Raw genomic sequence first — 27,471 nt, 5'->3', positions numbered from 1 at the left:
GAGTACAACAAGACCAAAACAACAAAATTCCAACATACACAAGCAAAGATACACATTTTCAAAGATTACACTTCAATAAAGCGCTTAGAAACACAATACCTCTAATTTGTGCTATCACAACGTCATTTACGGAGTGGCTCCCAACAATCCGACGCCACTCGTGAGGAGGACGGCGCCAGCCAGAGTTGCACAAACCCCCACGTACAGTGCCTTTAGTAAACGAGGAAACAGGCCGATGCACGGAGTTGGGGAGGGGAGGCGTCGCTGAATTTGGTGCAGCGTCGGTTCCTTACTGCAGAGCAGGGGAGGTGGTGTGGCGTCGGGGCAAAGCATTGGTTCCTGACGAGCCGGCGGGTCAAGACGTGTTCAGTGACCTCACTGGGTCGGGGGCAAGCCACAGCGCTACAGGCACTGCAGCGGATTCAGGTGTCATGGACGTCACTGACACAGCACTCATGGAGTCATGGGACTTCAGCGGGCTATGGTGGCGTCAGGCCTGCGATGTCAGTCGCGCTCGTCGCACTCCAGCTGAGACTACAGCTTTGGTTGCAGTCGCGGAGATGGGCAGCAGTGTCGGTCCTAGAGTCATCTAGAGTCAGTGCACCTGGTTCTTTAGGCCAGCTCTTAGCCCCCAACGCCAAGAAACTGAAATAGGCACCACCTGGCGAGTTAGGATCCACAGCAAGCGAACCCAGAGGTTGATAGGTGAAGTGTTTGATGTCCCTGAGACTTTTTAACAGGAGGTAAACTCAATCCAAGCCCTTGGAGAAACTGCACAAGCAGGATACACAGCAAAGTCGAGTCTCTGTCTTCTTTAAGCAGAAGCAGCAACTGCAGGCAAAGGGGCAGTACTCCTTCGCCAGCTCTTCTCTTTTGCAGAGGTTACTCTTGCTCTAGAAGTGTTTTAGAAGTCTGGGGTTTTGGGTCCACTATTTATATTAACTTCTGCCTTTGAAGTAGGCAAACTTCAAAGGAAAGTCTCTTTTGTTCTCAAGATCCTGCCTTGCCCAGGCCTGGCCCCAGACACACTCCAACAGGTTGGAGCCTGCACTGTGAGAGAACAGGCACTGCCCTTTCAGGTGCAGGTGTCAGCTCCTCCCTTCCCACTCTAGCCCAGGAGACTCATCAGGATACACCTCAGCTCCCTTTGTGTCACTGTATAGAGGGAATTCACAAACAGCCCAACTGTTAGTCTGGCCCAGGTGTGGATTCCACTGGCAGGCTGAGGCACAGAATGGTGGTTAAGCAAGAAAATGCCCACTTTCTAAAAGTAGTATTTTCAAACAGATAATCTAATAAACAACTCTACCAAAAGATGTATTTTTAAAATTGTGAGTCCAGAGACCGCAAACTCCATATCTATATCTGCTCTCAATGGGAAACTGCACAAAAAGATATTTAAAGGCAGTCCTCATGTTAACCTATGGGAGGGAGAGGCCTTCCCTCTCTCACCACTATTATTTTCGCTTGCTATGGAGCCCCTGGCAGCTGCCTTGCGTAGGGAGGGAGGTAACTGGGGACTCCCTCTGGGAGACGACTTACACAGAGTGTCACTGTATGCCGATGACCTCTTACTATATTTCAGAGATATTACGCAGATCCCACCAGTGGCCGGTTCGCTACTGCAACGCTTCACGACGATATCCGGCCACAAGGTTAACTGGTCTAAGTCATGCCTCTTCCCATTCGACCCGGACCTCCAGGACCCAGGACTTAGCCTAGCCGGGAGTCTAGTCCCATGGCAACCAAACACATTCAGATACCTGGGCATCCGAGTCTACCACAGCAAGGAGGATACATTTGAGGGTAACCTTGCAAAAGCGGTGTCCTCAATCAGGTCCCAAATGGCGTTTTGGGGGACGCTGCCGCTGTCCGTGGTGGGCAGGATAGCACTCCTAAAAATGGTGGTTCTCCCGTGGCTCCTATACTTCTTTTCCAATCGCCTATATTACATACCTCCCAGATTCTTCAGGGCACTGGAGACGGGACTGAGGGAGTTTATTTGGAATGGCGGCCGCTGCAGAGTTGCCCTAAAGAAGCTGTACTTGCCGACTGATAGGGGCGGACAAGCGGTCCCCAACATGGAAAACTATTATCTAGCAGCCCAGCTTCAGTGGATATCCAACTGGTTGGCCGGCACACAGCTTGCAGACACAGCATCAGAGGAGGAACCATGGCTGCTCCAGCAGATACAGCATTTATTCCACCCGCTCACGCACGCACAAACCCCACGGCAGCTGTACCTCAGAAGAGCCCATAAATGTTTCCGCAGATCGCTCTACTTCACAAGATCGGTGATGCCTTTTGCACCCGCGCTGGCGGGCAGACCAAGGGGCCCCAGGGTCACATCAGACTCCGAGTTACATACATGGCATGAAATAGAGCTACACACACTGTCAGACCTCTACGAAGAAACCCAACTACTATCGTTTGCTAGACTTCAGGAAATGGGACTTCCATCTGGCCAATTTCTTTTACACTGCTCCCTGGTGAGGGTGCTGGGGTCCAAGTGGGGTGACATCACAACAGCCCCACCTACCCACTTGCTGGTCCAGTACTTACAGGTGATGGGCCGTGGCCAAAATCAAATTAGCTGGCTAGCGGACGCCTTGAGAAGCCAAGCCACCCCTGAAAATGATACATTGCGTGTGGCATGGGAGACAGACACCGGCAACTCGATCGCGCCAGCACGATGGAGGTCTGCTCTCTCTGGCCACCTTAACATACCATGTAATTCCCAATTCCGCCTAATCCAATACTATACAGTGAACAGAGCCTATCTCACACCTGCACGCGTGAATAGATACTTTAACCGGCAAGATGCGGCCTGTCCCCGATGCCGCGAAACTGGGGCAGACCTGTTGCACATGGTGTGGTCCTGTCCTGGCCTGGTCACCTACTGGAGGGTAGTGATTGACAACTTATCTAACTGCATAGCACAATAGATACCCTTCACATGGGAGGCATGCATCCTAGGACTGTTCCCCATAAGCAAACAACGAAGAGCAGAGGCGCGCTTCACAGACCTAGGACTTATTGTGGCGAAAAGACTAGTGACCCGCAGGTGGAAATCGCCAGACCCTCTGCCGGGCAGGCCTGGAGGCGCTCGCTTGGGGTGTGGGCGGGAGCAGAGGGCTTGGCACTGAGACAAGAGGAAATCCTAGGGCTGCGACAATTCCCAATCTCCACCTGCTGGGAAGAGCTCTTGCTACAGCTGCGTAACATAGAAACACACCCAATAGAGGAGGGACTGGGCTAACAGACGAGTATCAATGGCCGTGTAAATGCACCATACAAGGGGACCGAATGTGGAAATTAACTAGACACACTGTGGCACCATGGGGCGGGAAAACCACACACATTAAACCAGATAACTGACCCAGCCATTCTACTGGTAAACCAATCTGTTGTAATTGACCCCCACCCCGACACGGAAACAGTCACGCCCAAAACGCCCGCATAACTGACTGACCCCGGCAAATGTTGTTATGGTTCCTTTCCTTAAGTTTTTTCTTTATTCAAATGTTAACCTATATAAAACTCAGTGTCTGTTTTCTTAACAAAAGTACCATAACCGAACATTTGTGATTGAAAAAATGTTATACTAATGAATGCCACCAAGCGCTGTGCCGACCTATCAGACACTAGGCATACAAATGACCACTCTAGCTGCACCCACAGAACAAGAAGAACGCAACACACTAGGAAATAAAAGCCATACAGGATGAAAACTAAAAGCAACACAGTGGTTGTGATGAACACCCGAACAACTATAAAGATATGCTGTAAAATACACTGCATTAATGTGTTGCCAATATACTAAATATTTCTTAATGATGTAAGCAACACACATCAAGATATGCTAACCTGTAGCAAACACCAAAATATGTAACAATGTAAATTTTAAAAAATGTCAATAATCAGATTTATGAAAAAAAAAAAAATGGGAGGGAGAGGTCTTGCAATAGTGAAAAACAAAATCTGGCAGTATTTCACTATCAGAACGTGTAGAAACACACCAGTACATGTCCTACCTCTTAGATACAATGCACTCTGCCCATAGGGCTTCCTACGGCCTACCTTAGAGGGGACTTACATGTAGTAAAAGGTACGGTTTGGGCCTGGCAAGTGGGTACACTTGGCAGGTGAAATTGTCCATGCAAAACTGCACACACAGACACTGCAGTGGCATATCTGAGACATGTTTACAGAGGTACTCATGTGGGTGGCACAATCAGTGATGCCGGCGGCCTACTAGTAGCATTTGATTTACAGGCCCTCGGCACCTCTAGTGCACTTTACTAGGGACTTACTAGTAAATCAAATATGCCAAGCAGGGATAAACAATTATAATCACAATGTATACAGTAGCACTTGCACTTTAGCACTGGTCAGCAGTGGTAAGGTCCCCAGAGTACCAAAACCAGCAAAAACAAAGTCCAGCACACAGTCAGAAATACAGGAAGCAGAGGCAGAGGCAAAGACAGAGGAAGCCATGCCAAAGGGTGCCATGTCTAACAGGTTGGTTATTCCAGAGCACTACATAAAGCACACCAGGTTTCTAGAGTAGTGTCTTGCACCAATAGGTTTCATACCTCAGCCAAAATCCATTTTCTGGAGAGGCCGCTGGATGGTGTCTACTAAGATGGAGGTGTAAACGAGTGGCTCCTGAATTCAGAGCACTAAATCATCCATTGGTCCTTCAAATACAGTCCCATTGCCCCAGATACTGGCCTGCATGAGCTACCGTGACCTGCTAGGAGCCAGTCTCAGATGATTTAGTGGCCACTTGCAGTGGAGGAAGAGACAGACACAGCAAGGATTGCAGCAGCACTGCGGGCCGACCCTTGTTGCTGCTGGGCTCTGTGTTCTCTATAGTCTGCACCCTGAACTTCCTGCTGGGGTGGGATCTGCACAGTACACATCGCGGCTGCATTGTTCTAATTAGGTGAGCATCGTCGGAGGGGGTGTGTGGCTCAGCCACACACACCTAGGCCGTGTTGGCTTTTGCACAGAGATTGCCGTTAGAGAAAGGTTCACAATCAGCTACTGCTCTGGACTCCTGCTCCTCCATAACACGCAACCTCCCCCCACAAACAAAGAGTGCCCTCACAGCAAGCAATGCCACTGAGTGGGGGTGCCCGTACAAGTACTAGGGACCTACAGCCTGGGCTGCTGAGCGAAGAACAGGACACTGGGGGTCTGTTTGGGCCTCACCGATTCACACTTTTATTACAAACTAGGCATTACCGATCTGTTCTGTCTGTTGCGCTAATCAGCATGTGAAAACCTGCCGCCAGGCAAGACAAGCTCTCCTTTGACAGCGCTAAAAAGCCCCAGCTCGCATGAGAGGGACTACATGGCGGAGGACTCCATTGGCCCCCATCAGGGCCCTGTGACAGAGGACGATGCTGAACTGCGGACGTTCGCACATTTCTCTTGGAAATGAAAATGTCAGCCCACTATCACCACTAAAATGGACTCACTCTCCCAGCAGCTAGACGACATGGACAGACTAAACCAGCAAACTACAAGCATTGACCATGCCGAGCAGTGCCTTTCTGATGTGGAAGATGAGGTTGTGCAATCAGAAAAGGTGCACAAAGACCTTCAACAGGAGATCAGAAAGCTTAAAACCAAAACAGAAGATCTGGAAGCTTGCTCGCAGTGCTTTAATATCTGCATTATAGAAGTACCAGAATCCACAAATATACAGATAACTGAAACCTATGTTGAAACGCTGCTTTGCACAGTTTCCGGTCGTGGAAACCTCTCAAAGGTGTTTGTTGTTGAAAAGGACAAACTGTTCGCTGGTGTCGCGAGGCTCCAGACACACCTCCATGCCCAATAATCTCAAAACTGATGAACAAAAGAGATAAAATACGGCAGCTGGCTTGAGAACAATGCAGCATACAGTAGGATGGCGTGGAGGTCTCTTTCTAAACTGACTTCATGCAGGTAGTCTAACAGGCCCTTAGGAAATTCCTTCAGGTGAAAAAGAGACTAAAGGGAGATGGAGATATCATAAGCTATGCTGCACCTCGGTAGGCTGCTCATCTCAGTCAACAGGAAGAATCATCTTATGGACACACCAGACGAGAACAACAAACTTGTCAAACAGTTATCCAGACAGCCCAGGGAATCCAGAACAACACATACAGACTCCTCAACAGATTGGTTTGATGATATAGAATGAGCCAGTCCTCCCTGGTGCGACAAATGCAGTCAATGGATCAGCACTGCTCTGCCCCCCAAAGAGATGTGCTACTTGGTGTGGAGTCTGAGGGAGTTTTGTTGCCGCCCAAAACTGTGGTGGACTGGTAACTACAGGAACTGTCAGATCCAATGTGATGGAGTTTGACAGGCAAACTCACCTAGACTACAAGGACACAGCGCTGGATAGGCAGAAGCCCACAGAAAACAATAAAGGCTAATGAATATCCTCTCCCAATTTCAAAGTTTAGGCTCATACCGTATTCCTAACTTGACTGCCGCTATTTACCCCTTTTCTTCCACAGTTCATGGCTCCCACTCCAATTTGGACTACTGGCTGAGTTCCAGGGACATAGTAGGCTATCGTGACTGTCTCCTACCTGTCCAGGACTCTCTCCAATCATTCCACAACCCTATTATCATTGTTAGACCCCATTCACTCCCACAGCCCAGGGATGTAGAGATTGAAACCAACAGAAATTCTTGACTCAGTGTTTGTCTCAGAAACTCGTCCTGCATTTGTTTGTTACTTCGATCTCAAGAAAAAAAAACGGTCACAACTGTTGCTTCCCTGTGAAATGCTTTCAAAGAGGTGATCCACGTTGAGTGCATCTCAAAAGCGCATGTCATACTTACATCTATACTCTCATCACTTAACAGGTTAGACACTGACATACGACGACTCAAAGTATCAACAGTAAGCTCCTTCCAAGCTAGTCGAGCTTAACTTAAAGTGCATGGAATTTCACGAGGAAGCTGAACGAGAGTTGAAGTTCTTCGATAAATACTCCACTACCTGCCATTATGGGGAGAGTGATAGACCAGGGAAAACACTAACTGGGATGTCCATCCTCCATGTGCCGCTGCAAATATTAGGGTGGATTCCGATCATGGAACTCCACACTACACCTCACATCCTTGATTTGTCATTACTGCAAGCTTTATAGATCGCAGTCCCCTACTGCCATGCAGCTCATCCTCAATTATCTGAATCATCTGAATTCTGCTACTTTTGTCTGGCTAGACCCCCAACAATGTGAACCACTAGGTCAGTCTATCACTTTACAAAAAAAAGTCAGGGGTGTTATCCTTTCCAGGAGAAACGGAGTCTGCCCCTGGCGGGGATGGCCTTCCCATAGAGTTAATAAAACATATACTGAAGAATTAGCACCGATGTTGCTAGAGGTGTATAATGAATCGTTTGAGCATGGCTCCCTCCTGCCTTCTCTGTAAGAGACAATAATTGTCATGCTCCTAAAGTCTTGTAAACTGCTACATCTGCTTACTCTCACGCATAAATGTTGACAATAAAATACTGGGCAAAATCATAGCCAATCAACTTCTCCCAATTATACGATCTGAACAATCAGGTTTTATACCAGGTAGATCCACCTCTGACAATCACCAAACTGACCAAATGTTACTGGTGGTTTCCGCGTTCCTTCATACTACCAAAGCATTCAAGTCTGTTGAATGGAATTACATGGTAACCGTGATCGACCACAAGGGCACTGAGAAAGGTTTCTTAAAATGGCTAACTTTGCTATATTCCGACTTGGTGGCAAGGGTTGGGGTGAAAACCCGGCTCTCGGCTCTCTTCCCAATCAGCAGAGGAACCAGAGAAGGGTAACCCCTTTCCCCATATTCTTCGCCCTGGCATTGGAGCCACTAGCCTGCATCCATAGGGAGTTTCATCATCACTGTGGCATAACATTGGGTACACAACACAGGTTACTGTTGATGTACTGGGACAACATCCTACTCCTAAACATCCAGAGCCAAATAAGACACCCATATTAGACGAAATTACGCAATTCGGATGGAGTCCGGACTAAAAAAAAATTCGGCACAATCTATGCTTTTGGCTATCACACCAACCCATGCTCCCATAACCCTTTGAATGATAGGCTGAGCTGGTGAAATATCTAGGCATCTATTATCACAAAGACATATTGGTACTCAGTAAGGCAAATTATGAGACATGCATATCTGGCATTTCTGATATGGTGGATCGCTGTATCAAATTACTGTTGTCGGTGGAAGCCAGGACCACCTTCGTAAAAATGGTAATCCTTCCTAAACTACTTTATCTCTTTCAAAATATACCTATCCCGGTCACCAGAGCTTTCTTCGAACACTTTACATCAAGGAAGTTAAAGTTGTTCTTGGCTAATAAACAACCCCGGATTGCCTGGTCAAAAATGTAACTGTCATACAAGATGGGTGGTTTCTCAAGCCCTAATTTTGAAATCTACTATTTAGTGGCCCAGGTACAGTATGCACACAACTGGGTAAATGACCAAAGGTCCCCTTCAGCCCCCCAAGTGAACGTTGAGGCCGGTTAATTCACCCCACTTCATTGCCTCATGCTGTGCTATTGAAACTTCCCCGTCCATGTGATCAAATACACACATGTCCATTGCATGTGCTAGCATTGGACCATACTGACAGATTAGACACCGGTCGAAACATGGCACTCTCCGCACATTACTCTGCATAACAATACAACACTGGCTCCCACAATGAAAAAAGGTGGTTCAAAAACAGTTACATGCACATTCATTATTCACACTTTGCTATCCGTTTGTCAACAATAGGTTTCGAGAATAAACGAATTTTCAGGGTGGCATTACAGGAAACCCACTGACTGCTCTCAGGCATCATTTTCGCCGGAGTACTTGGAGGGAACTACACCCTTCATTCTCTCAGGAGCCACCAGAATGCCAACTGCTAACAAAGCTATTCATAAACTCCTCACCCAAACGTATCACTGGGATGTACAACACTGTCGTATCCAGGTCACCACTACCCCTTGGCCTACTAGATTCTGTTGGGAGCGTGAACTCTGACAAGACCTGTCTGACGCACAATGAACATACTGCTGTGAGCAGACCCAGAAAAAAAAAAAAAATCTTCAAATAGCAGTTTAAGGTTTATACATCTTAAATTAATAGAAAGAGCGTATTACACCCCATTGCGATATTTAAAATTTGCCCCCCGCCCCAATTCAACTTGCTGGAGATGTGGGCCCTGACACTAATTTCACACATGTGACTTTGTCATGTCCTGGAAGTTCAGCATATTGGCTGACACTGACCACGGAAATACAGTCAATGGCAATTCTGTACTTACACATATCGTAGAACTCATTGTTTACGTCAAGGAAGTTCTGAAACCCTATCGTAGGATAGTGGCTCTGGCTCTCCTGCTGGGGTAGCTTAGAATAGTCATGTCTTGGAATTCTAAGGCCCCTCGTAAGTATTCCCAATGGATCCTAAAAATCATTACCTGCTCTGACCACACAGAAAACTACAATCTGCTCCTTCCCCCATCCTCAGGACCCACTGGTATATGGGCTCCTCTGCATCCCTACCTGGCTGGTCTGAACCACGCACCATGTAGTCCTACCTTGGCGCCTGTTACATGTCCTATCTCCATAATCTCACAACAGGTGTAGTGAGCCCATAGGTGGTAACTGCTCTATTGCGCTATCGCTGGTATACAACAATCGCTGCAACATGCAGATGAGGGCCCTGTGTACTTGAATATGCGTTTGTTATGATGATGTCAATTGCCTAAACGAGCCTGCATTGTTTTGTTTAAAATACAAGGAAACGTAAAAAAGAAACAAATCTCCTAAATTGTCAATGCCCTTTGACAGCACGATTCTTAATGTTTAACCACGGAGCACGACTGGGCATCCAAGCTCTGCATTAGCCCCGTGCAGGTTAGGCTTTCTGGCCAAACACCCAAGGCCGGACCTGGTGCTGGGCATGTCCCCAGGAGGCTGCAAGGGTGGGGGGATGGATCTGTAGCAGTGCAGCAAATTAAATGCACTGCAGAATTTCATGCATATCCAACAATTTCAGGCAATAATAAAAGTGTCAGGATAACTTTGGTGATTATTGTGCCTGCTAGAGAGAGAACGGAGCTTTGTCCAGGCAGTGTTGGCTCATCTGAGGTAGGGCAGAGTGTTAATATGCCTGTTGCAAAGAACATATACTATGCAGATTACAGAATAGTATTTTATGTGCATAGCTCAGTGGGATACCGCTTATGTCATAGCGATCCTTTTGTTATTTTGCAGTTTATAAATTACGATTGAGGCTCCTAGTTTTCCATTTTTACAGATAAATACAGGCAGAAAACTAGGTGTTCCCTGTCTGTATTTATTTGTAAAAGCTGAAAAATACTGAAAATGGTGTTTCATATGAGTGGCTCTTCATGCGGTCTCCTGTGATTTCCTGGACAACAGCTGAGCAGATAGACAGCATAGGGAGTTAACAAAACTGATTGAGATTTCAATAATTACAGGCATATGCTAACATATATTTGTAGTGTAATACTGATATTTATCTTTGGGTGTGGTGTTTTGCTAAATTTAGCTGCTTAATTTGGTAAAAACACGACAGGCAATAAAGTATGTTTACCGGTTAAATAAAAGGGGAAAAATACAGTTTTACGACTCCATTCTCAAAACACAAAATAAATAAGGATAAATACAGCCGGAAATGTTAAAAAAAGAAATACCATTAAACCGGAAGTCCTAATTACAACCATAATCTAGCACAGCGAGTTATGAACTAGCATCAAAGAGCTGCATGCAAACGGCATGGTACAGATTATAAAGTTATGTTATTTTCCCCCAGTCTTTGATAATCCTACTTTTGCATTAAAAGGGTTTGTTTGGGTAAAAATACATTATTAGTAAAGTAAACCCTAACCTCTGTGTTATGTTCTGAATCTTGAGTTTGTTTCTCAAGACCAAGCGCTCTTAAAAAATTAAATGCCTACCGGTATGGATGATGTGAATCCTAACCTTGTAGTCCCCTTTGTCTTATATAACATTTTCTATGCACTGATTTACACAAGTATGATTCATTGTCTCTAGATATATGGGTGATGTAAAGTACTCAGACACCCTACGCTGATAAGAGAGGAGCTATAAAACAAATGAAATACATGTCAGAAAGGGAATACAGAGAGATAAACGGCACATTTAGAGGATGCTGGTATCTTTGAGTGGCCCCAATAAAGATTGTAGTATCCTTGTGCTCTGCAAGGTCATCATTTACTATGCTTAAAGAATGAATAGAATTGAATATATAATGAACAAGCATTTGCAATGGTCTCTCATTTGCTTGAGTTAGAGCTACTGGCTTTGCAAATGAATAACTGGACTTTTCTTGCCACATAAAATGGTCAACCCTGCCACATAATTTGGTCCTCTCTGTCACATTATTCCAGTGGCCCTGCATATAACTAAAGCACTTCCATTTACTTTCTTCCTCTAGTTGCAGCAAAAAATGAAAATATTACCATTATTTATTATAGTTATATCATTATTTTGTGGTCCCCCTAACCTAGTGTGGGGACCCAAAGAGGACCTAGACATGAAGAGCACATTGTGCGGGCCGTTTTGAACGTGGTACCATTGTCCTAGGACCACCACAAGGTCAGTTATGGACTGTAATGCTCAGAATAGCCCCAAGATGACACCACAATGAAAACAGCATTTGGAAGAAATATGGTCATGTAACCATATAGTCAGCCCCTAGAGGGCATTACCACATAAAATTAGAATGGCAGAAAACTAATATTACAAACAAGGCCCTTAAAAACAAAAACTACTCCCAGCCATAAAACACAAGTTTTGGCCATGAGAGCTTACATAGACACTGAATGATGGGAGAGGTTACTGTTTTTGGTTATTGACTTTTCACCCCTCCCCACACCACTTCACCCTCCATCCTAGTGGTGGGACCCAGAGACAGAAAGAAGATGCCGTGCTGAACTGTTTTGTAGGGGTCCCACAGGCTGAGTTATGGGCCAAAATATTTTGTGAATAAAATGCCCCGCAAAGCATTATGGGGCGAGTTTCTTCAAGTGCAGTGAAAATTGTAGTATCGACTCTCTATCACCTCTCCCGCTGTGCCGGGAGGGCCACGTTGACGATTTCTGAAGAAAAGCCGACCCAAGCACTGGATCTTACAAGCTGGCCTCTGGCAGAGCCAGAGCGCCCGACAAGTCAGTCCAGCACTGTCCACTTGAGAGCGGGCTTGTAGGCCTCGCACCATCCCAGCGCACCAGACCCTCGCAGAACGGACTTCCAGGCCTTGCTACAGATACACGCTCAACACAATGTTTCCATTCTGGTGCCTTAATCGACACAATTCACAAGCACCACGTGCGCACAACACACCTGTGACGACATCGAGATCTCATTCGGAAAACGCCTGGCCTTGAATGTGCCGTACACTGGTTTATTTGAACCGTAGTACTTCAGCAGTCTAGCAAACAAAACGTGAATCATCAGAGGGTGGGAAGATTAATAGGATTACATAACACGACGAAACACTGGTCTCCTTTCATACGCGGCCACTAATGAGCAGGTTGTCAGCCGTCACCGGGTTGTCCTCGTGAAGAATTCAGCCATATAAACAATAAACACAGAAAGCCTCGTCTCGAGCTAAACACACTATACTAAATGAAAAAATAACCAACTCAAGAGCAAAAACCTTCCTGCCCCTAAAGCAGTGTGCTAAACCATACCATAGCATGCTTGGCGCCAAAGGCACTTAACTGGGTAACCAATGGCAATAGTACCCGACTCAAGGAAAAGTGGGCCAGTTCCACTTGCGATATGGCACCTGCACACAGATTTGGACAACCCACCGTGCTTTTTTAAATTAAATACCGCGAAGCTCCAGAACCGGAGCATAAGTATAAATGCCCTCCAAAGACTCCATCTTTCTGAAACCGTAATTCTGGATGCACCTAGAGCAAGTTACAAGGTGAAAGGATAGCCAAGGTGGAATTAAATGACAAATGAGCCACATGGTGGACGGTGCTTCTTCTGCAAGGCACTTTAAGAACATAAGCACTACGTTTATAACTAAGAATAGGACCAAGAAGGGTTCCTATTGAAGAACAAAATTGACAGATGCACATCTGAAAAAAGAACCAAAGGAGGTACAAACATTCCCAAAGAAAAATGTTATTTTTACTTTGAGAGCTAGAATTGGTCAAATAAGTTACATGGAATTATTAAACAGCCATGCCTCCAAAGAACAGGGTCCGAAACAAGATGGGGGTCCAGGATCTGCACTATGGGTTAACCAGGATTACTCGGCAGACAGCTTGAAAAAGGAGTCACCCTGATCGACCGCATGGTGGGATGACGCAGAGACGTTATCCACCTAAACCATGGCAACTAAAGCAAACAAGGCGTATTTGAATAGGATCTCTGCAGCTTCACTCAAACACACGCATTACTTAGTGTACCTAGCTGGCTGCAAAGTTTCACGGTTAGTTAGCATGGCCGCAAAAAAAAAAAAAAAAAAAAAAGAGTAATGCTGAAGAAAAGGACATGGTTGGCAAGAATAGTTATTTTTCTGCAGCTTCAACGAAGCACTGAAACAATAAAAGGAGAAGGGCTTTAGGCAAGGGGTCTCAACCAAGGCATGGTCTACCATGGCAGAAAATAAACTAAAATCATGAACGAGCACCTGGCTACAGCCAAGCAACATGTTCTGGCTAGCCCAACACAGCTCTTCGTCACCCAGCTGCATCCAGTGTACCATACCCTACCTCGCAGTCGCATGGCCCAACCAAAACATAAGCAGGCCACCCTCACCAAGATACTCATTACCACCTAGCAGCGCACCCCACTGAGTGGCTCCATTAACAGATCAAATCAGAACAGAAGGAAGGACTAGAAAAATACAAACACTCGCTGAAACACAGTAATAAATTATACAAAGGACAATACAGGCCTCCAAAGCGGACATCTACGTTGTGCCCAGCGTTAGCCTTAATGATCAGCTTTTAAGGCAGCTTTAAGGTATGCATATTAGACCTTTCCCCAAACACAAACAAACCACAAAACACCAAACATACTCGCTTCCCTGCACACTGCAGGCGTAACCTATAAAACAGAAACGTATTTTATTTCTGTTCCTTCAATACTTAACTGCCATTTATTTTTGCATTTCTTGTTTGTGTTGGAACGAAACTCAAAGTCCACGCCTGTCATATGAAAACTCATCACAGCCAATCGGTATGATAATATGAATCTTAATCACAAAGCGGTAATTAAAATAAGGGCCAAAGGAGCAGATGCTCAACTACCAAATATATAAAATAAGCCCATACCACTGCATTGCTAGGAAATAGAAAACATAGATTTCATTCAATTTGTAGGGCTTAAAAGTAAGTGCTGACACCTCTGCATATACAGACACGTTTCAAGCAAGCTCATATAGTACTTGATGTACAAATTTTGTGCGACAGCTTTAAAAAACAAAGGTGGTCTCACAACAGCTTAACTGTCAGGAAAGGGTTTGGGTGATTGTATGGATGTCAAATCTAACCAAGCATCCATAGGAAAGGGTTCAGCTCTAGAACCAAAATGATAGGCAATAATTTGCACCACACAGGACTACAACATTCAGTTACCAGATGCAGATAAAAGGCCCCATTTCTGGGCATACACTCAGTCAGCACATTAAGAGTGTCAAGTAGCACTGAGCATGTCACCAATATCCCCTTTTCACTTTACACATCTGAAAACAAGAGCCAATCGCCCCCATGTGAGAAGCACAAGATACTGTTCTACTTAGGAGGGCAGAGCGAGGAACGAAATATTCCACCAGTAAAGACACAATGTACATAATTACCTAAAGGGATCTTCCTGATTTACAAGTGTGATACAATCAGATTCGTCACTCAAGCACACAGGAGCAACACACCTGTATGTGCATGAGAGAAGCATACTTTATTTAAATGGTTATGGCATCTGCACTGATGAAAGAATTTCACCGGCCAAAAGAATGATTGCATTCTGGGCCACAGTTTCCACAAACTAAGATCAGAGTCAGTATAATTTGTAGGCAAGGGCAACAAACACCACGAATCACATTTTGGAATCATCTATTGCAGCAGCTCGTGTCAAACTGGACCCTGCTGTGCCTATTCACTCTCGACCAGACCTTAATCATGGAGGCACAAGGGTTTTTGGCATGCTCTAAAAGAAGTGGATTGATGTTACTACAGAAGATATGAGACAGGAAAATATAATTCATTAACATATCCTTTGGTTACATTCAACATTTAAATTTTACATTGATATACTAATGGGTAAAAACATCTCCATGAGGCGTTCAGAATATTCCTGCACGTTGCATAACAACGTCGATTCTTTAACGCAGTTTCTACGGGGAGGTGAAAATTGCAAAGCTACAGTACCATGACAACATGGCACTGAATCCCGCTCGCAGCGAGGCAATGATGGGATTCAGAAATGCACGATGAAAAGCGCAGGTCCAACAAAAAATGGGGACAGAAAAATGATGCACCGCAATGCGACATCTTTCAGCAAAGCGTACTGTTTGTATAAAGCTGCCTGCAGTTAGGGCTGGGTGAGCAGCTCGAGAACAGAACACGCTGGGAGAGGAGAAACGAGCATGATTGGCACCACTTCCGGAGGAAGCACTGCCGTCCCTTTTTTGGTTGTGTTCTTTCGATGGGTACCATCGTCACTTGTTGATAGAAGCTGCAGACTTAACTCAGAGGGAATATCCTGGAACACAGCCCTGAAACACAGGAAGGCTATAGGATATTGGCAGAAGGAAGATGCAAAGAAATGAATGCACAGGGCGTACGACTCTGCCGGCTGATGGAACCGCAATCTACTCTACATCAAGAGAATTAAATAACGTTCATTAGAACTGAATATCAACAAAGGCAGCGGTTAGATTTTAGCACGTAGGCATTGTTTGGAGACATGCAAAGCCAGCAAACGAGACCATTTCTATTCTCTCTTTAAAGCCAGCCCGGCAGCTCCTAGAAGCTACACCTCCATAATTACACTCACACAAAGTATTGTTCAGCAATGTCCAGCATAGCCCCATCTATGCATCGCAAAGCGACAAAAAAAAAAAAAATTATATATATATATATAAAAATATAACTGCCCTGAAATCCTTACTGGAAGAAACTGCAAGTTAGTGGTAACAGGACTCACTGTTTAGAGAACCCGAAAATATTTAAAGATAAGACATAACCACTGGGCCGCATGATGTGGAACTCAATATGCCCCAGTGAAATCAGGCTATCCCGATTACACACATTTGTTTATGGTGTTCAAGGGACCTCTGGCCTGCAGTAACACAAGCTACTACAATTGGGCTATGCTTGTCAGCATACTTCAGAGTCCTCATTGGCAATGCATTACTTGTTACTCCTCATTCCAAGAAGTTTCTGGCAAGGTGCCCAATTTAAAAAGGCCTTGTTATGAAAGCAGAGCCATGCAGAAATGCCAGCACAGTCCTTTCAATGCCGTTGCTGTGTAATGAAGGCACTGGAACTTTCCTAGACTATCCATATCTCAAGCTGCCTCATTTCCAGATCTGGATTCTTCAAGTTTACTTTTGCTGTCTGGATAGCCAGTAGATACACCCCAGGACTTTGGCACAAAGAGCATATAAGAATTGTCAACTCTCACCCCAAATTACAGCATAACAGACAGTTACACAGCCGTTAAAGCTACGAGCTGCAAACAAATCATCAGCATACTGCCAGCCTTCCTTAAACTACTTACCAACAGAGCCCACCACTGCTGCAGATGTGGTACTGGAGTAAGATTCTAACCCACAAGAGTATAGGAAGACTTCAGGCTGTATAAAATTAGATGGAGAAGCAGTAAAAGTGACAAGTAATTTTCGATGTGCAGTATATAAAAAATGTTTTAAACGGCGACTCCAGAGAACTAGACCATTATTCCAACAAATTACCCAGATTGTTTTTTAAATGATGCCTAGAAGCTATTTGATGTAAGTTCCATTTTCCATCACGCCACTTTGCCCTTATCTCGCAAAAAAAACTATTAAAAGCAGTGACAAAGTGCAAAACTTTGTTCAACTTGAAAAGGGCCTGTGTTGTGTCTAAAGATGCAAGCGATAGTTCAACTCTAACTGAAGGTTTCCAGTGGTCTGTCCAAGTCTAATTGCAAGTAGGGATTTGTGCACAGTTTTTTTTTCCCTGTAAAGCAGACCAACCAAGTCACCCTACATTAAACATTTTACCTTTCTGCGACTATCTGGCCACTTTGAGAGTCACTGTTCTATGGCAAATACCTACTTTAAGGATAAACATCAAACATGTCCACAAATGTGACTGAAATAGAAGTGGTGTTCTTAAAAAGGTAGGATGTTGTATCCCATATATATTCTATGCTGATCACTACCGAACACATAAATGGAGAGCTCAGTAGGACCAAAAATAAATAAAGCAAGGGGCAAATTACATTCCACACACATTACATGGGTACAGTGTTTGCACTGTAAAAGCACAACAATGACCAAAACCCACGCCATTATGTAATGGCCGCTCCCACGGCAGACGTGCACGTTCCAGTGGCGTTTGAAGAGGTGCCTTTGAAACAGCTCTGCAGCTTAAATAGGGTAGGTAACTATGAATGCTTCTAGATGAGAACGAGGTGTCAAGATGAAGAGTGCCAGGTTCTTAACGTTTTCTCGATATAATTATTACGCAAATGTAGGCAGCTGATTGCCGAGGCAATGAGGGGGAAGCAAAGCACACCACAGCCAGCTTATTAAGTGCAAATCAGTCTAAGGGGAGCTCGGCTTCTGTGGAATAATTATGAAGGATCTCTTAAGCTACATGCCGAAGGAAAGTCTCCCTCTGGGGGGCGGGGAGCTGACGCTTGCACACGTTTGGAGCATCAAGTTGCAGAAGACATCACATTCAAGCACACGAGACACAAACTGCCACCCCCGAGCAGAACGTCGGACTGCTTCATCGCAGGTAGGCAAGTGCCCCCACCAACGCCCACACAACACCCACGTTCCCCTCAGCGATGAATCACTCCAACAGATGTGTTATTCACCGCCAAAAAAACGGCGCATGCATACAATTATTACAGGCCTTGTCAGGAGAATAGCTTATTTGTACAGCTTTCAAAAAAGGATGTCGGAAAGAACTGGACATAATAAAGTGAGCATCTACTGTCTTTTGTTGACCACACTCGACAAGAACATGCCACAAGATCAGCTGGGTTCCACCTGTTGCATTACTGCAGCCTACAGTCTATTTGCAGACTCACTCACTGTCTTGCAAACACCTTCCAACTCCACCTGGGCCAGATCATTAGCACATGCCACACTAATGCAACATAACATTACCAACACTTTGACAGCTTTGAAGTCTGCATCAGTGTTACTGAAAATGGAAGCACAATATTCTCTGAAATAATGCAACCGGAAAATATTTTAGCAGAGTGCCAACATTTAGCCTTTCAGCAACTTCAGAGATTGTTCGGTCATGTGGGTGCCTTATGGCTTTGTTTGCCAGATATGTGTGGAGTTACTTAGCATAAACAAGTGGCAGCACCTCCTTGTCCAACGCTGGGGATACCACTTGGATGGATACATATATGTGATGCAGTAATCCACTGTAAGGGATGCCATCAAAATGTTTTGCAATTCTCGTGCCACATGTAACTGCATACCAGTGTTGGAGTGTAGGTTCTGAAGCATATTTCCAACTATAAAACAAATCCTCTGTGTCAATGAGTAACTGTCGGTAAAGCATCCTAGTATTCTTCAGCTAGAAACACTACAAATCTACAGTCAACCAATCAACATTTTACAGTCCAATGCTCAACCGTTCAGACCAACTACATAGGATTTATTGCTCATCTCCACTTATTGAGAAACACCTCATTGAGAGCCCCTACATACTGGGCTAAAAAATAAAATAAAAAAAAAACACACAACAGCTTGTCCAAACAAATTGAGAACCACTCCAGAGGGCACATACAATCTCAAAATTCAGTTGGATATTAGTCCATCTATCGGACACCATCAGGACAGCCCCACCCACAATGGTGTGATATTTCTGCCATATGGAACCAAATGAAAGCTTCTAATCTTAACAGCAATTCCAGTCATATGGTTTATTCTAAAACATACCCAGCCATTACACCAAAGGATTCACTCACATAAGTCTTGTTTGTCCCAAATAACTATAACATGACAAAGGTGCAGTCAACACTACCCAGGACTGTGTCAAACAAATTAAAATACAGCACAAGCGAAATCAAAGTTAATTGTGCAAAGTTTCGATTTTGATAATGAAACAGTGTTAAAAACAAAACGTAGTGCATCATGCTACACAGATGCACAAGTGTTTAAGAAACCCGCTTCAAATCCTGTGAAATAGCCAGGAGTTTCCAGGCTTTAAAGACCAAAAGGGAGTACTGTGTTGACTCAAGGAGGAAAGCAAGGCTCGCGATGGGCACAAGTGGCTGCTCCTTGTTGACACACTATTACCAGCTAAATAATATTGCCATCAAACCGGAAATCCCCTTCGTAGTTGTTAATCTATAACAGTCAATATCATAGAGAAAATGACATGTATGTGTCCCAAGCATATGCCTAAAAATATATGCCAGAGAGAGTAGACATGACACATTTACACACAAACATGCACATAATGGCATCATCAGTTTGTTTCAGGTGGTGATACTAAAACGTACACATTGAAAGGATTTAGCACATAGTACCACACCAAGGAACAAGTGGAATTTGTCACCGAGTGGAGACATATCATGCAGGTGCACTGGTGTGGCTTAGGACAACTGGCTGAGTCACATCCACTGGATATTTAAATCCAACAGCTCTTAAACCACATCTTCACCACAGACAGTAAGTAGCATGGGCTTAATAACATGGACACAGCAAAGTGGTGCACCATATCCTTAAACCCAAATCGACCAACTACCAACTTTATCTTGCTTGGGAAAAAGTTTAAGCCAATCTGCCTCCCCTGGACAGCTAATAGTAGAGAAGAAACCTATCAGCTCAAATCGCTGCATGAGGGTTCCACCCTATGACAAGACACCTTGCAGCCTTTCACTTCTAAGCAGGCTCTATCTCTCCCACTGTTCTTCCTTGAATAGGAAAGCTGGCCGGATGAGACAAACATTGCTCAACAACACTCCTTCCAAACTTTTCTCTGGGAATCAGCTTCTGCATCTTTTTAACACAAGTCCCAGATATCATATGCCTCACCACTCTTGACTAAAGCCTACACAGCTTCAAGGTCGACCTTTTTTTTTTTTTTTTAAATCAAGAGCCACTAGCTGGGTAGCTTTCCTTTTTACTTAAAGCTGGGAGAAGGAGCAAACCTTTTATGTGACAGAGCTCCGAAAGCAATGCACAACTGACAAAGCAGGCTGATTGTAGTCAAGGATATGCTCTCAACTGTGTAGCTCTTACAATACAGGAAATATGCTACAAAACAAAAACAAAACAATTTTTTGGGGGGGAAGAACGCTGCACCAATCCAATTACTGCTGTGATCAGGCAATCAAATATTGAAGCCTTTACCACTGGCCACCACCAACGCACAGAAACTAAAAATTGAAACAGCCAGACTCGCGCCATTAAAAACGGTACATAGAAGGCTCACATTTTGCAACATAAAAGTAAAGAATGAGGAGCTCTGGCAAATATCATGTACCAAAAGTCATTTGAATAGATAAATATCAGTAGACATGTTCAAAGACAACGAATAACTCGAGCACTATCTACAGCACGAGGAGTCGAATCTGTTCTTGAAAGATTCATGTGCGATTACCATACACTTGTATGGTTCCCAGACAACCATATTAATTCGGATGTCTTGCTTATTACGCAAGTCTACAAGCATCATCATTCTAAGGTAAAAAGATCAAACTAACTATAGAAGGGTAATATTGTAAATATGACGATGTGTCATCAAACAAAGAGAAGCATGCCTTTTATGGTAAACCGATAGAGATACGAAGGGGAGGTGTTGAATAGGCATGTTAGAGGTTCTTAGTACGAATGAAATGAAAAGAGCTACTGTTTACAATCTGACAATGGGGCATTTCTAGCTAGCATTTTCCCCAGAATTATGAGGTTTAGGTAAATAAGTGTACAGTTTTATGTGCATCTTACTTTTTCTGTCCGATCTGGTCTCGTAAGATAATAATGACATTGTAGTGCTATACTACACAAAAGCACATAATATTATTAAATACATCTACATAGAGGACTCTCACTTTCCTATAGGGTTCGAGTGTGTTGCTAAGGAAACAAACTAAGTGGATTTCACAGAACGGTTAAAAAAAAAAAAAAAAACTCTAATACATAACAGAGCTGTTATGTCGCATAACGCTAGTATGGAAGAACGTTAAAAAAAATATTCTGCCACCTTCGATGCTGCGAATATATAACCACAATGATCTAGAGACCAATACTAAAAGACCACCAATCTGTCTGTCGGTCGACCATGACCACTGTTGACAACTGTTTCCGAACAGGAATTTTAACACCTGCTGTGAAACACATAATGCAACGGATATATGATCAATGGCACCTTCCAGAAAAGGAAAACAAAAAAAAATAGATACCCATTTAAAGTAGTGAAGCTAGAAAACAGTTTGTGCAACTGACCCTTGTAGAACTACTACACAACCCGACAACTGCCCACTAACTACTTAGAAGTAGAGACACTGAAGAATCACTGAGGATTAAAAATAAGAAGACAGTTCGAGGGACCCAAAACCCCACAGCTCTTGTATCATCACTCAGATTGTCTGTGACCCCTTGTAAAAGATGCATCACAACCAGTTAACCATAGATTTGCAACTGCTAAGGAACTTCCAAGTCACAAACAAAGGGTGCAGAGAATTAGTTTTCCACTGAGAGGTATTATTCATCGATAGATCATACAATTAACTTTTAACCTATAACCTTCACAAAATTACTATATATTTTGTAGTTATCTAAGAGGAAGTAAAAAAATAAAAATAAAAAATAAAAGGGATTGGGCTGTATTAATGCAATGCAATCATGAAGTTTGCCAGAAGCAGTGTGGAAAAGAGTAGAGGTCGTCTGTATGCAAGGTAGCCTCATAACTCTAGCCTAACCAACAGATTCCCAGTCTGCAGTGGTGTCTCCAGAAGTGAATTTTAAGGAGGTGCTCCCATTGGGCCAGAGATAAAAATGGTTGGTCCACCTACAATGAAGGACAGATAGACAGAGATAGATATATAGATAGATAATGCTTTGTAATAAAAGTTAACTAGATAAATTAATGTGTGCTGCAAGTAGTTTATTTGTTCCTGTGTTGCCCCTGCCACTTTCAGCAGCTGTTGTGGTGGGGCTTAACTGGAGGCAAGACAAATAGAGCAGTGGCACGGGCACTATTCGACCCCCTCTAGAGACGCCACTACCAGTCTGAGGCTTTCATGTGACAGTTGCAATCCGTTTGCTTCCAGTGAGCACAATGGACTAACAAATAACACAGCAACCATTTTACAGAAGTCCTCGGAGCTGTACATTTTGTGTCCAGCTGACAAAAAAACGACGTAGTGACCATACTTTGGAGGATCTGACTAGTGCCCTTCCACTGCGTGACCAGTGTGCAGCTTTCCATCCATATTGGGAAATTGTTTCACACTGAGTTGACACTGTACAATTGCAAATGTTCTGTGATGCATCGACCCTTGCGTCACAAATGAAGAATGCAGTGCTACGATATAAACATCCAAGAACTTCCCACAAACTGAAAAAGATGGAAATAAATATACCTCAAATGTACACACTTAGCTGTGCAGAAACAGTGCACTGTTCAAACTTGGACTCAAGTTATTTAAATAAACGGTTATAACGTTCGACAAAAAAAAAAAAAATTAAAGATGGAAAGCAAAACAAATGACAGAACGTATATAGCCCTGCATTCCAAAGTTATGTGAAAAAAAATAATGTAGTATTACTCAATATTACTGGGTTTAAAGGTAGCGCGGCTGACAGGGGAATGTATGGGATGGGAATATGTGAGTGGAGAGGGAATCCTAGTCTGTGTGTAGGGGTGGAGAAGTTCAAACGGACAAAGACAGGAAAGGCAAACTATACTGTGAGGGGGAAATGGGAGATTAGGTTTGTTAGAAGGCGTGACTGGGCTCCTCAGTGGGTGGCAGAAGGTGTTACTGAGATGGGTGGAAATTCGTAGGAGGGTGCAACGTGCAGATGACTGTGCAGTGACCTAATCTGTAGGATGGTTACGGCAGCTGTGGTAGGGGGCCATTGAAGGAATTTGGAGGGCAATTAAAGGATGCATGACTTAAGGATGCAGTACATGGGAGAGAGTGGCAAAACTAGAGTCGTACCGTTAGGGGTGGAAGAGCAGATGATCATAATAGGAGATGTGGTCAGAAGAGATGAGGCTGGTGGGAGCCATATGGTAGCATGGCAAGCAGTAGGTGGGAGTAAATTAAAAGGTGTTGAGGGCAAAGAGTAATCATAATTTGATTTTATGATTCAAGAGCAATGCAAAGAGGAAGTGTGTCTATATGCAAATATAATGAAACTAAATATATTGACCAGAAAGGTGGGCCACCGGGTTGCCAGGTCAAGATTCAAGCAAGCTGATCACAGATGTCAGCTGCAAATACCTTACTCACTAAGCCATTTACCCGGTAGTGGTATGATTAAGAGCTGTGCTAGTTATGATCTGCAGGAGGGTGCCGGAAGAAAATGTGCCAGTGTGTGGTGGGGGTGGAAGTGGGATCGGCCATGCAATGAATAAATACATGACTTATTAAATATAATGATTCAACATGCTTCAAAAAGAAGATAAATTTGAACAGGAGCAGACATTCAGATCGATGCGTTCAGAGAAAGGAGACTGAAAACACATCAGCACTGTGCACGCCTCTCAAATCAACACAAGGAGCACACTTAAAGAACAGCGCCTCTACACCACACAAAGGTTAACTGCGATCATTCCTCCTAGAGCAGCAAAAATGTGGATTATCCACCATTCCGAGATTAAGTCACCCCCAAACTAAGACAAGAGGCGACATCACAAAAATCTTGCCCCACTCAACATCAGGTATGGTGTTCCAGAGAACCTTCTGCACTGCCTCCCACACACTGAACAAACGATATACATATATATATATACACACACACACACACATATATATACATACATACATACATGCACACGCGCGCGTGTACAGAGATCTCCGTCCAAAATAAAACAAGAATCTCTGCCCTCCTCCCCCCAATTATAAGAAAAACATTTTTTTTTAGAACACTGCACCATATGAACAAAAAAGATCGGTGATGGTCAAGAACAGAAAACGTCAGGACAAGTTGCAACTCTAGTGAGGTAAATGTAAACGAAACCGCAGTCAGAAGAAGGGATATAACCATCCAACACAACAGCTATCCCCAAAATAAGATAAAACCCTATAGGAAAAAGTCCATCCTTGACAGAACATAGTACATCTAACCTGCAAAATCTAGAAGGCAGACCACTCTACCCAGTCCAAAGCAATAACCCCTTCCCTATCTCGATCAAAGAGAAGCGTAATAACATCAAACACAAAGGTAAACACGAAAGTTCACCTTAGATACAAGTCATTCCTTTTCGGAATGTAAGGCCATGGTTAGGTAAGGCAAATTGTTGTCATAACTAAATAAGTTTACTGCATCCCTCTTAAAGCCCTTACAGCTCAACAAAATGGTTTATCACGTGTTTCTAGATTTTGGCAAGACTGTCGGCTAGTTGCAGACACGCCCCTTACCCCACCCCACCCCACCCCACCCCTCTCAAAAACAAGTGAAGTCTTTACTCTCGGCTGGCACTCAATAAGGTGCACCTGTGCCCTCACCTTGTAGACCCCCTCCGTGAGACGGTGCACCTCGTCAGAGCGCTGCATACTGGCGGTGGTCAGGGCTGTGATAAGAGTCTTGGTTTGAGCGGAGACAAGCAACAGGAGAACCGAAGCCCGGTGACAGAGTGAAACGCTAGGCGGGCCGGCTTCAGCTCTTATATCTGCCACCGCCTCCTCCACTCCCCTCCTTTCCCAAGCACAGCGCCATTTGGCATCTCAGGCACTGCGCCCTCTGTCGTCCACCGTCTAACGCTACTGTCTCTAAGGCAATGCATTCACTTCCGCCACACTTCCGGCACGACACCGTCGTAGCTCTAGAGAGCAGCGTGCTCCCGTAGATGCGAGCGCTATTATTGGACGACATAGGAAGAAGCGCTCGCGTCTTTGCGTCTCATTGGTTATTGTAGTTATCATTTCGCTGTCACAGGTGTCTGACTGGCCAGGAAGTCGCAACGTGATTGGTTAATCTCAAGTCAACCTTGTAGTGTGCGCTTGATGTAGTGTATGTAGAATTTCTTTAGGGTAGATGAGAATGGATCTTATTTGAATTGGTTGAAACATGTAGAGCAAGACTAAGGATGTTAGAGACCATTCACGTCCAATAAAACATTCACCACTGATTTAAAAGTTGCCCAAAGTTACCATTATTAAAGCACATATTAAGTGACTGGTGACCGTGAGACAGTTTTAAAATCTCCTTTTTTCACTTGAGTTTGCCAAACACACCTCGGGCGTTGTAGCACACCCAGATGCAGTAGGCATCAAGATTCTTTTTATGCAGGAGCAACGTTATAATCTATTAAAACAAACACAAGAGATTTTTGTACACAGCACACTCTGAGCTCACAAAGGAAGGTGTTCTCCTGTGTAATAATTAAGAAAAATTAGCTCTATACAATTTTGCCTAGGTTTGCACGATTTGATGAAGCCAAGATTGATGTCAGGGGAACCAGGTATCTCTTTCCCTCCTTTTTTACATTAAATCTTAATGTGCTTTTCTTTAATTCCTGGCGCATGAGGTGGTGAACACATCTGGCCTTATTTGGTCTTTTATAATTTACTTATAAGGGGACGAGTTAGAGGATCGATGGACCTTTTGATTACGCTTAGAGCGATTCCACCATGTACACAATCTTTACTCATAATCTGCCAAACAGCAAAATAACATGTTCAACGAATCAATTTATCAAAAACCTTGGCCATGAATAACTATGCCTTTTAGTAAAATTTAGAACGTTTTTTCCCTACATTAACAATGCTAATATCACGTAAATTAGTCTCAATAACAAATGATAAGCATATATAAATAACACCGGCTGACCAAATCGTCGAATAAAATCTTGATTTAACTAATGCATTTATAATAAAACATTAAAGGGTTACAGTGCAAATTAGTAGATCTAATAACTGAACAACAGAGATAGCATACATCTAGATTCAACAGGTGAACAAAATCAACTTTGTTAATAAAATTTGTCAACACATTGGGCATACTAACTAACCCTCCAATTAGAACAGCATATTTGGGCTTCATGCAAAACAATTTATGTAAAAGTTAAATTGGAAAACAGCTAACTAGGGCTCTATCAATATAGCGGTTGGTACTTAAAAGAAAGAACAAATCTACAACAGAAACAATAGCATTTAGTTATACCGCTCCTTAATGGATCAGCAAGTTGCAATTTCTCTTCGTCAGCTGGACAGCCATCTGGTCGGTATTAGCAATGGGACAGTGAAAAGGACTGACTCAGCCTCGTTGGACTCTAAGTTAACTGAATCACCTAGGGGATCGTTAAATTTAGGAATCAGCATTTACCATTAACAGACTAATCAATGAAGCTAAAGATAGGAAGAAAAACATCAGGAACTGCCCAGCTCCACGAACAGGACTATTAAGGGGTAGAGAATGGAATAGAACAACCAAACTGTTAGACAAAGGACAGGGAATAGGTTCTAACAGGACTAGAATGGAAAAGCATCTCCAACGTCTTCTGCAAAGTGTAGTTTGGATATATCAAAATCCATAAAGCATTTTCTCACGCCGTCATTGGTCAGAAAATCATACGTTTACAGAAGGACCAATAGTCTACGAATTCTAAAATATAACTAGATAGTCTTCCACCAGTGCTTAATTTGTAAATAAAGAGGTGCCGGTGCCCAAAGCCCTCCTCTTAAACACGCGGCTGTTGCAATTAAATATGTGAACACAGAATACTGAGGCGCCCTAATCCTGAAGCCATCTCGGGCCTCTTCAATCCATATAAAGCTACTCCCTGCCCAATCAGCTCACTCTTGAAGCTTTCTACTTTCTTCCTTTGTGACGCTTTTTCGTTTTTCCCATCCTCAGTCTTCCCCATATGTGTCTTTTGCTCGCAGCAAAAGCTTGAGGCAGAAGACTAAGCCCCGGCCCTCAAGAATAAGTGCCGGTGCTCGTCACCGGAAACAGCAAGCACAAATCAAGCACTGTCTTTCACACATCCGATGATTGGCTCCTCTTCTACCGTTCCCATCATCAGCTTCGT

General features: G+C 43.8%; 1 protein-coding gene across 3 annotated transcripts in view; it reads right to left on the bottom strand.

Annotated features, from left to right (window-relative positions):
* The window catches only part of BAIAP2 (BAR/IMD domain containing adaptor protein 2), a 260,008-nt gene extending 234,832 nt beyond the window's left edge, over nt 1–25,176 (bottom strand). The window contains exon 1 of one of the 3 annotated variants that reach the window (XM_069199737.1): nt 24,947–25,176. In XM_069199737.1, the coding sequence (XP_069055838.1) occupies nt 24,947–24,994 (48 nt within the window). In that variant the 5' untranslated portion in view covers nt 24,995–25,176. The remainder of the gene's footprint in view (nt 1–24,946) is intronic. The other 2 variants (XM_069199739.1, XM_069199738.1) reach the window with 2 other exon arrangements.
* Between the last annotated feature and the right edge of the window lie 2,295 nt (nt 25,177–27,471).

This window comes from Pleurodeles waltl, chromosome 7, assembly GCF_031143425.1.
Source record: "Pleurodeles waltl isolate 20211129_DDA chromosome 7, aPleWal1.hap1.20221129, whole genome shotgun sequence".
NCBI classification, from domain to species: Eukaryota; Metazoa; Chordata; class Amphibia; order Caudata; family Salamandridae; genus Pleurodeles; species Pleurodeles waltl.
Note: the sequence above shows the minus strand (reverse complement) of the source record. Positions and strands in the feature narration are given on the sequence as shown.